Below are 10,515 nucleotides of genomic sequence, written 5' to 3'. Positions count from 1 at the left end.
TCCCCAGACGGATGCCATCATCGGGCCGTTCCTGCCCTTTAACAGGGTGATAAACACAAGTGTCTCTCTGAGTTCTGTGAGCTGTTGTATGTTGTAGCAAACTGTTGACTGCACGGTGGGAAGGCCCAGGGAACCCCCGGCGTGTAGCCCACTCCGAGCTGTGGGTAAAGTGGGGACCTGAGCGACTGGCATCTAAGGTGGGGGGCCGTCCTGTGGGGCCAAGCCCTGACCTCACGGGATCCGGTGCTGTCTGCCGGTGGAGAGGGTCGGGGGGGGATCAATACTTGAGTCAGGACACCCAGCTGGTGCGGCAGAATGCTTGCTGTCGGGGCAAGGGGAGCCCCCAGAAGTGTCACAAATGGTGTGAGTGGGGTAGCCGTGTGGGAGTAAAGGACAGACACGTAGCACCAAGACTGAGCTTTTGTCCGTCGCTCAGCCTGCACCTTTCCTGCCCCTGTCCTGGAGTCATCCGTTCGCCTAAGGAGCCCTGCTTCCTTCCCTTGAGGAAGGGATTTAGAAGCCCAGATCGGCGTGCCTGCTGGGCCCGTGCTATCGGGCCATTATTAGGTATAGGCCCTCACTGCCGACGGAGCAAAGAAACACCCAGGTGTACTCACGCCCGTGTCCACGTGTGTCTACGAACGTTTCCATGTGTGATCTTCTGCTCTATGGGGAGCTAAACGTGGCCTCATGCTCCTGACTCCAGCGCTCCTCTGGTACCTCCTGGATCATTCGAGCCTCCTGCCCTCATTTAGACGTAAATATCCCTTTCGACAGGGAGCAAATGGCTCCGCTTAGGGGCCATCCATCGGCCTAGCTGCTCAGGTGGACGGACTTGGGTAGGAGTGTCAGGAGGTTAACCTGGGGACGCGGCCTCCTCGGGGAAACAGCTCCGTGAACTAGAACGCGGGGTTATGTCGTTCCCTGGGCCTCGCGTCCTACTGACGCCCTCACTTCCAGAGCAATGTAGGTAGCACCTTCCCAGGCCCCCTCCAGGAAGGGCGTCTCGTGCTTTCGTCGTACGCTTCCCAGGGCTGGATTCCTCGGGCGGGCTGCATTCCTCCCTGGGATTCCACGGGCCGCTGTGTGATTTGGTGCCTGTGTGTACTTGACATACAGGAAGGCAGACCCTCGTGCTGTAAAGTACAGTGGGCTTGACAAGTGCATCGCACCATCCAGTCACGGGGCCGGAGTACGCAGAATGCTGTCACTGTCCTAACATGTGCCCTGCCTCCACCTAGTCGGTCCTTCCTCCCGTCTCCCGAGCCCGTGGCGATCGCCGATCTTTTGGGCCAGTTCTCTAAGTTTGCCTTGCCCGGACGCCGCGGACCTGGAATCTGACGGTAAGCAGCCTTTCAGAAGGACCTGCAGGAACTGGAATCCTCTGTCTTTTTCTCTCTTGGTCACTTCTCCTCGTCTTTGCAAAGAAACGACTTCTGTTGGCGTCGATTTTCTCTGCTGCTCGTCTTTTTCCTCGGCGGGATTTCATTTGTAAGCAGTCTCTACGCCCAGAGTGGGGCTGGAAGTCACAGCTCCGAGATCAACAGGCACATACTCCGCCGACTGAGCCGGCGGGGCCCCAGTCGTATCTCGCTTCTCTGCTTCATCTGCTCCTCGCACTCTGTTCTCTCTTGCTGTCTTCCTTGTGCTTGCTCGGGGTTCCCTCTGCTCTTTGGCCAGCGTGCTGATGTGGCAGGTTAGGTGTCGGGGCTTTCGGCCTGCTGGCTGGTGGCTTTTCACGTGGGCGTTTCCCACTGTGCGCTTCTCGGGGGCTCTTCGGCGCCTTCCCGTGAGCTTTGGCGCCGAGTCTCTAGCACTTGTGCATGTGAAAGAATTTTCCAGGCTCCTTCTGTTTCCCAGTGTGATTCGGTGGTGACGGCTACAGCCCAAATTGCTGTCTGCCCCACATTCATTGGGGGCCTCCATGCTCCCGGCCCCTCAGGGTGTGACTGTTGCTGGAGACAGGGCCTTTTAAGTGGTGACGGCGAAAAGGAGTGTGGCCTTCAGTATGGCCAGTGTCCTCGGGAGAGGAGTGGAGGAGGACGCGGCAAAGGAGACAGCAGGGGCGGGGCTTGCCTGCACGCGGAGGGTGGCCGCGGCAAGAGGCAGCGAGAGGGCGGCCACCTGCGCGCGGGGGAGAGAGGCTGTCAGGAGAGCCCACGCCTGCAAGCACCTTCATCCTGGACTCCCTGTCTTCCGAACCGGGAAGGAATCGGCGTCCGGCGCGCAGTGTGTGGTCTGCGGATGTGGCAGGCGGGGCCGACGGACACGGTTCTCTGGGGATGCGCTGCCCGCCCTCCGCCCTCCACGTGCTTGCGCGTTTCCCACCCCACGCTCCGGGGTGGAGGACGGCTCTCCTTCCGTTTCGGCCGGAGGACATGCCTTGTTGGGTGTCAGCCCTTTAGGTTCTGGAGGGATGGGCTGTGGACAGGCATGCAGGCTTTCTGGAGAAAGGACCCCAGAGAAGGGTATTCAGTCTGTGCTTGGTGGGGGGGGGGGGGTTCCCCGTAGCTGTCCTTAGATCCCCTGGCCTTCAAGGGCCGCTGGAGTCTTCCTTCCTGAGCTGCGGCTGCCCATTCTCTCCTTCCGTGAGAGCGGGCTGTGTCCGCCGGCTCCGGCCACTTCACGGAATGCCGCCTCCTGGGCGGCTTCCCCGGCAGGCATTTGGCTTCTCTCGGTTCTGGAAGCCAGTCGTCCAAGACCCAGGGGTCGCGACATTTGGTTCCCGGTGACAGAGAGCCTCTCTTCTTGGCTTGGAGAAGGCCGCGTCTTCTCACTGTGCTCCTCCCCCTCCCATGGCCTCTTTTCTGTTCCGCAGCCTGTCTCCTGATCAGGTGGCTGCTGAGGGGATCACTCAAGGGTCGTCACCCCGGGCAAAGGGAGCCATTTTTTATGAAGTGGGGCCCCCACCATCCAGGAGTGAGTGCACGGGGACCCTCGCTCCTACTTAAGGCCGCAATAGCTGGGCCACATTTCAGCAAGCGCCCATGGGTGCCGTCCACAGCACTGGCCTCGGCGCGGCGCTCTCCGTGGGTACTGGCTTCTGCCGGACCCGAGAGCGCCAGGGCGGGTGCGGCCATTTGCTGTCTGCGAAGGAGCGGAGAGGCTGAGGGCATCAGCTCAAGGTGGCTGGACACAAGGCCGCTCTTGGGGGCAGAATCGGAGGCCTGCTGTCCCCAGAAGCCCAAGTCCACCCGCGCTCCCACACGTGGGCACTCTGTAACCTACTCCCCGTTCCCGTCTCCCCAGTGCATTCCACCTCGCTCGGGCCCCTCACAGGCACGGCAGCAGGAACGGGGTCCCTGATAGGAACGGGGTCCTGGCCCCTCTTGTCCATGATAGGTGACAGACGGGGTGGTCAGTGAGGGGAACGGTGGTCCAGGCCCCTGGACCCAAGAGCACACCCAGAGGTGGCCCAGGCGCTCCCGGTGGCTCCCGCCTCTCCCGCTGCGCTCGGGAAGAAGAAAAGGCTGAGGCCCCTGAACGCTTGTCTCCGAGTGGTCTGGACAGAGGGTTTTCCTGGCCCCTCTTGTCCATGATGGCCGGAGGTGGTCTCAGTCGTGGGGGAGGGGGTGTAAGGACAGGCGAGCATCCTGGCGCCGGGTCCCCGTTTGTCGGGCTGTCCCGATAGAGAAGGCAGCAGACTGAGGAGGTGGGCTCCTAGCTGCCCCGGGCCCATGCACAGGGAGGTTCCTGGGAGGTCGGGGCTGCCTCTGGACGGGATCCGTGACGAGCCCCGTGGGTCCCGGCCTCACGGCGGCCTGGGTCCCCACTCCCCTAGCTGGACCCCAGTGCCCTCTCGGATGTCAGAGGTCCTGGGGAAGTAGCGGGGCTCCCCAAGAGCAGATTGGGCTTCCTTGCCAGGACCGCTCTGGCGGGGGGGGGGGGGGTGGGCGGGAAGGAGGTCCCTGGGCCAGGTGGGTGAGGGTGCATAAAAGGTCCCAGGCCCAGACCGGGGGGCGGGGCAGCACCGTGGCCCAGACCTCTGAGGGCCTGTGTGCGGGATCCATCAGTGACAACGCAGACCCGACCTGCCCCTGTCTGAGGTTCTGCCCCGGGCCGAGGGCTGGGACCCGGGGCCCATCTCTGCGTTTTGTCACCACGCCCGAGCCCCTGGTCGGGTTGCAGGTGTGGCCGAGACTCTGACCGTGGCCTCTCGTCAGCCTTACCTGCAGGTCTGTAGAGCAGGATTCCTTGCCCTGTCTTTGCTTGGAAAGGTTCACGCCAATATTCGGCGGCCGTCCTCCACCAAGGGCTCTGTGCCGAAGGCCCGGCCGGTGTCCCTCACAATAGGCCTTTAAGCCCCCTGGGTCCACGAGGCTGACACGGCTTGACACGTGCAAATGCAGCTCTGAGATGTAGCCAAAGGAGGAGGAATGTCAGAGTAGGAGCCTCGAAGCACGTCAGAGTACGAAACTTGAACCTCGGTGATTTAGCCAAGCGGACAGAAACCCAGGGTTCCCTGGCCTGTGGGATGCAGTGGGCTCCCAAGAGCTGCAGGGCGCCCCCACCTGGCAATAGCGGCCTCCTGCTTGGGAGGCACCTGGTAGGCCTTGGACATGGCTTTCCCAAGGGTGGCATCCATTCTGTTGTCACGGCGACCTGCACTCTGCACACTTTAACCTGGGCTGTCATCAGGTGCAGCTGACCTTTTCAGTGGCCTGTGTTTTGGGGAAGGGGAGGGGCGTGTCCTTGCTCTGAATCCTGCCTTGCAGACTGAGGTCCTGAGCCTCAGGGTATCTAGTGGAAGCAGGAGGCCAGTTGGGGAGAGTTGGGGGCGGGGGGCACACTCGGGGCCAGAGTCTGTGCTCCGGGGAACTATGGGCGTGGGTGGGGGGCGGGTCCTCCTTTGTGCAGGCGTGGGGGGTGGGGTCGCTGTGCCGTTCAGAACTGCAGGCCGTTCTGACGCATCCGTGGCCTCTGCCCTCCGGGTGACAGGAGCATCCCCTCCCCACCCCCGCCCCGCTCCCCAGTGGGGACCACGGGAATCTCTCCAAGCCTTTGGCCCCTGTCCCCAGTGAAGGGATCGCCCTGGTGCAAGGGGTTGCCCTGGGGGAGAACCGCTCTTCTTGGGTACTGGGCTGCGATTTCGAATGCTCTGCTGGGGCACGAAGTCTCAGCTCTTGGCTCCTCTCTCAGAAGGCCCTGTCGCGGGTCACCGCCTCAGCTTCTGCTGTCCCAGAACCACGTGATGGGCCATGCCCTCCTTTGGGGGCTAGGGCCCAGAACACCTGGTCGGTCTCAATGGCACTGGGGATTCGTGTTTCCTACGGTGAGTCTTGTGACGGGCGTGACCACAATCCTCCCCAAGACCTCAAGGGCACCCAGAAGAGGCCGTGTGTGTTTCCACGGGACACGCGCCCGAGGACCGACGATGACGGCGCTTCTGTTTCCTTGGGGTGGCCATTCAGGGTGTGAAAGGCCCCGGCTCCCCTCCCCTCCCCTCTGCCACCGCTTGGCCCCTTCTGCAAAGAAGGCACAGAGAGAAAGGGAGCCTAGCGGAGCCGGTGGAGGCCCAATGGGGAACGGACGTGACCGCAGCCCAACATGGAGGCGGCTTGGGCAACGCTCGGCGGGAAGAGAGTCCACGGCCGCCAAAAATCACCCGGCTCTCCCACGTGGGTATCAGACGTCCCGGCTCTCGAACTTTGCAGCACACTGCCCACGGCCCTCCCTAGGCCACCCTCGCTGTGCAAACTGCCCTTCCACCTTCCCAGATGGCCTCACCTGGGATGGTATCCTGGGAACCACGGGAAGAGCCAAGGGCGTCTGGGGGCCTCGGTGGTGGATGGAGCGTGTGACTCCGGGTTGCAGCTCGGGGCATGTTCGCAGGGTCCTGGCATCTGCTGTGTCAGGCTCCCCGCTCAGAATGGGGTCTGCTTGAGTTTCCTTCTCCTCGCTCTGCCTCCCCTTCTGCTCCCTCCCCAGCTCTGGCTTGCTCTCCCTCTAAGAAATAAAATCCTAGAAGAAAAGAGAGTAACATGCCGCGCGGCCTCTCCTGTTCCCCCCGAGCACCGGCTGCCTCCAAGACCCATGTGGCCGCCTCGGCTCAGCCCACGGGACGCTTCCACGCTCAGTTCCCTCCCGGGTGAGCTCAGGGTGCTCCGCAGGAGCCCAGCCCAGGAGGGCTCCGGGCCAGCCAGGTTCCATGGGCAGAGGCTGGGAGGGTCGGCGCGCAAGCAGGACTGAGCGGTGGGAGGAAGCGTGGGTGATGGGTCTGGCCCCGAGGCCACGCCATCTGGGTTGTGCCCATGCGACCACGCCCTGTCTGAAGAGCAGGTGACCCAGGTGACCGTTGGGCCCTCCGGCCCCTTTCTGTGGAGACGTGCATGTCGTCAGGCTCCCCGCGGGTGGAGGTTCTGACGGGGGTGGGGTTCAGAGCGCTGTGTGGTTGGGGATCGGGAGGCACGCGCGAGGCCAAGGCAGGGATGAAGAGACCAAGTGCGCCTGCCAAGCGCTGAGGCGTTCCCGGGTTAAGGACTCTCTGGAAGGGGGTGAGGACCCACTGGTGAGCATCGGTTCCCAAGGGAGCAGCCTGGGACAGGCTAGACGGGCCGCGGCCAGGCACGCGCTAGCCTCGGGGGGACGGGGGCCCCTGTTTGCCGTTGCCGTGTGCCCGTCACGTATGGGCTCTCCCCCCCTGCTCAGGGGGACTCCCTACTCCTGCCCAGTGGAAAAGTTAAGGGCAGCGGTGTCTCTCCGTCCTGGGGACGGTTGCTTTTCCCCCTCTCCCCCGCTGCCCGGTTCCAGAGCCCATCTGGTATGGTCTATGGCCCGTGAAGGCCACGGCAGGAGCCCGGGAGCTCGTTGCCCGTGCCCCTTGAGACACTCTGTCTTTGAGGCGGCTCGGGGTGCGGAGTGCGCGTCCTCGAGGCGCTGCACGCCCCAGGAGCCGGAGGTTGTTTCCTCCCAAGTCGGAGCATGACGCGCTCGACATGTTGAGTTCGGAAGAGAAAGAGGACGACTGGGGACAAAGGGGAAATGTCACCAGCTCCTCTGACAGGGACGGGAAGAGCCCCCCCGCCCCATGTATCCTGTCCTCCAGACACCAGCAGGCAGCCTCTGCGCTGCAAACCCGTAGGACCCGGCGGCGACCGTCTCCACCCACCTCTGGGTGCTGGAGGACGGTAGGGCCACCTTTTCTCCCCTCCTATGAGGTGCGACCTGACCTCCCCTCGTGGGTCAAGGGAAGGTCCTGTCATACAAGGGCCCCGGCACGACGGGGAAGGGCGCCTGCCCGGCCAGGAAAACCCTGCCGCGGTGAGCCCTCGGCCCCCGATGCCAGCTTCTCGGACCCGTCAGGCGGCACACGGAGGCCTTCCTCAGGAGCGGAGGCGGAAACCCCGAGGGGCCTGGTCTCCTGGGCCCCCGCATCCACCAGGAGGGGTGTCGTGCCAAGTTCTTGACGGCGCAAGCAGAAAGCTGAGGCCTAGCCCGCCGCTAAGAAAGAAACATCGCAGAGGCCGAGGGCACTGGGGTTCATCAACAAGGGGCTCCCTCTCTGACACATTTTATTAACCTGCCTGATTTCCGACAACCAGACGGCCCTGGCTGCGGTGATGTGCCTAGCGGGGGCCATCGGGGGGCCGAGCGGTCGGTGGCAGGTACTCGGGGAAACAGCGGCAGTCGGGACAGCAGTGGAAGGGGCTCGGGGGGTGAGGGGTCAGGGTCACGGGGGTGACGGGTCCGGCAGCCACACCAGGCAGAGCGGCCACGCCGGGCCCCCAGGGGTGGTAGAGCGGCAGCAGCCCAGCCACGGGGAGCTGCACGGTGGGCCCGGGGAGGAGCACGGGGGGCCCGGGGGCGAGGCCCAGCCCCGACGCGTAAGGGTGTATCTGCGCGGGAGGCAGGGTGACACAGACCCAGGGGAAGGTCGCGGGCTGGGCCACGGCCGGCGCCAGGCAGATGGGCGCCTGGGCACTCTGGGGCTGGCCGTGCACGGGCCGGCCTGCCGCGGCGCGGATGTCGGCCACGGTGGTCCTGGCCGCCGCGCCGGCAGTGGCAGGAGGGGCCGACCCGCTCCTGCCCTGGATGGTGGGGCCGCCGCCCTGTGGGCTGCTCTCTGGCTCCGGCGGGTCCCCGGCAGAGGACAGGACTCCCTCGTGCCGCAGGCCGGGTGTCGGTGCCGCCGGGGGGACGCCCAGGGTGTCGGGCTCGGGCTTGCTTTCCATCTGCCTTACTGTGGATTTCACGGCCACTCTCCTCTTCATCCTCAGGAGCAGGTGAGGACAGTCTCTCTTGAAGAAGGGGCTCCTGTAGAACTGTAACTGCGGGCAAAATGGAAAGAGGACGAGAGAGTCCATGTCACAACAGAGTTGATCGCAAGCGGCAGCCGGGTCGGGGCAAGTGCGGTCCGAGGTAGTCCTAGGCCCCGAGGCCTCCTGGGGGCAGGTCCCGGTCCGGGCAGGAAGCCGCGTGCTCGCTGTCCCATCGTCCGCCCTCGCTCACTTAGGACACCCACGGCCCCTGGCGCCAGGGTTCCAAGGGGCCTCCCGGGTCAGCATCCACGCCCAAAGGAGGGGGGCTTGGAGTCCAAGGGAGGGAGGCTCGGGATGGGCAGACGGGGGCGGGAGCCTGGGCGGCTGTCCGAGCCAAGGTCCGCTGGCCGCAGAAGCGCGCCCTGGCTGGGAGTCCCCGGCTCTGGGCGTCTAGGGGCCCGCTGGGCTTGGGAAGCACGCCCACTCCTTCAGCCCTCCACAGGCTTCCAAAGGGCTTTGGGGCAGCACAGCCCCCAGACGCCCAGGGACACCGCTAGTTCACGAAAGGGGCCCGACCACCTGCCTCGGCGACGGCCGAGAGCTGCGGGAGCCCGTGTGGGCACGCTCACAGCCCCCGGTGACGCGGGGTCCCCCCCCCCCCCGAGCAGCAGGGCGGGAGGATCCGGTGTTTGCGGAGGTTTCGGGCACAGGCCCCGTGCAGGCAGCGTGCCGTTTGGGGGTGCCCAGAGCAACGACGTCCCTCACGTGTGGCCATCCCCGGATGCCCATCGCCTCACAGACACACCCAACCAAAAGACACAAACCTAGAGAAATGGGAAAAGCGGGGGGGGGGGGCTGAGGGGAGGGTTGCAGAAGAAAGAAGGGAAAAAAGGAGAAGACCCTTTCTCCCTCATGAGGAGAGCTCTGAGCATCTACTCTCTTACCAATTCCCAGTGCCCCCCCCACCCCCCGAGTGCCTGCCCGGGTCGGCAGCGCGCCCATCACGCGGGTCCTTGAAGAAGGCACCCCCGACACCCTTGGCGCCATCCTGGGCACTTTCCCCACAGTGGGTCTCGGTCGCCGACCCCACTGCCCAGAGGGAGACCCGGGCCCCAGATGCCCAGGAGGCGGCCCCGGGGGCTCCCACCCCCCCACCCCGACCCCAGCACGCCAGAGCCTGGCGGCTCGGCCCCCGTTACCTTGCTCAGGACGTGAACAGGGGCCCCTCCGGTGAGAAAGCTGGTAAGGCAGATGGATGTGTGGACGTCCCGGCGCAGTTTGCTGAATCCATACAGGTTGAGCTGGCGGACGAAACTCTTCATACAGTCCGTTTCGAACACTTTGTCCGGACCCTCCCTCTCCAAAACCTCCTTCTGAAATAGCTTCTCGTTGATGCCTATGCAGGTGCCATCCTTGGCCCACCAAATGGACGCAAACTGGGTGCTGTTGACGATGGCCCACAGCTTCTTGGGAAAGGGCAGGCAGAGGAGACTGCCTTCTCCCACCGACAGGGCGTCCTGGGAGGTGCGCGGCCTTTTGAGCAGAGGCTCTTGGGTCAAGGCCTGGAAAGCGTTTTCCTCCAGCAGCAGCCTGAAGCCAGGGTCGCCAGGGGACACCGGCTGCGCCAGGGTGAGGGGAGGCTGTGCTGGAGGAGCGCTGCTCTCCGGGCCCACGGCGGCAGGAGCCCCCTCTTCTGGAGGGGAGGGCGGCGGCCCCAAGCCCTGCGCCGGGCCCGGCGGGCCCCGCTTCTCCTTGCTGGCCATACTCCGCTCCGGCGCGTCCCTCCTTCCTGTAGACCTGCGAGTGCGGCCTGGCCGGCTGCACCCCTTGATAACAGGGCGGCCCGGGGACATCACAAAGGGGCTCCAGTTACTTGGGGGGTGACATCACAAGCCAGCCAGCCAGTGACCTGATAAAGGGCCAGCCACACGAGTGACCTGTCGGCACGCCAACCTTCTGGTCACACCCGGTCCTTCCCTGGGCAAGGGGAGCCTCGTCTATGGTTTTAAAGTAACACACCCAACAGGGGCCCCTGGGTGGCTCAGTGGGTTAAGCCGCTGCCTTTGGCTCAGGTCATGATCTCAGAGTCCTGGGATCGAGCCTCGTATCGGGCTCTCTGCTCGGCAGGGAGCCTGCTTCCCCCTTTCTCTGCCTGCCTCTCTGCCTACTTGTGATCTCTCTCTGTCGAACAAATAAATAAAAAAAAATCTTTAAAAAAAAGTAACACACCCAACATCCGGGGCCAGCCCCAGACCGTCCTTCCATCCCACACCTAGCTCCCCGGGTGCCGGCTGACCTCCGCTGGCCTGCGTCCTTC

General features: G+C 64.4%; 1 protein-coding gene across 1 annotated transcript; it reads right to left on the bottom strand.

Moving 5' to 3' along the window:
- Window positions 1–6,832: 6,832 nt before the first annotated feature.
- Window positions 6,833–10,276, bottom strand: LOC116583551 (heat shock transcription factor, X-linked-like). The gene is made up of 2 exons (XM_032331625.1): window positions 9,398–10,276; window positions 6,833–8,267 (listed from the first exon to the last, which is right to left on the bottom strand). The coding sequence occupies exons 1-2, from the start codon at window positions 10,049–10,051 to the stop codon at window positions 7,566–7,568; spliced, it is 1,356 nt and encodes a 451-aa protein (XP_032187516.1). The 5' UTR covers window positions 10,052–10,276; the 3' UTR covers window positions 6,833–7,565.
- Between the last annotated feature and the right edge of the window lie 239 nt (window positions 10,277–10,515).

This window comes from Mustela erminea, chromosome X (assembly GCF_009829155.1).
Source record: "Mustela erminea isolate mMusErm1 chromosome X, mMusErm1.Pri, whole genome shotgun sequence".
In the NCBI taxonomy this organism is placed as follows: domain Eukaryota; kingdom Metazoa; phylum Chordata; class Mammalia; order Carnivora; family Mustelidae; genus Mustela; species Mustela erminea.
This window is presented reverse-complemented; position numbering and strand designations above follow the sequence as displayed.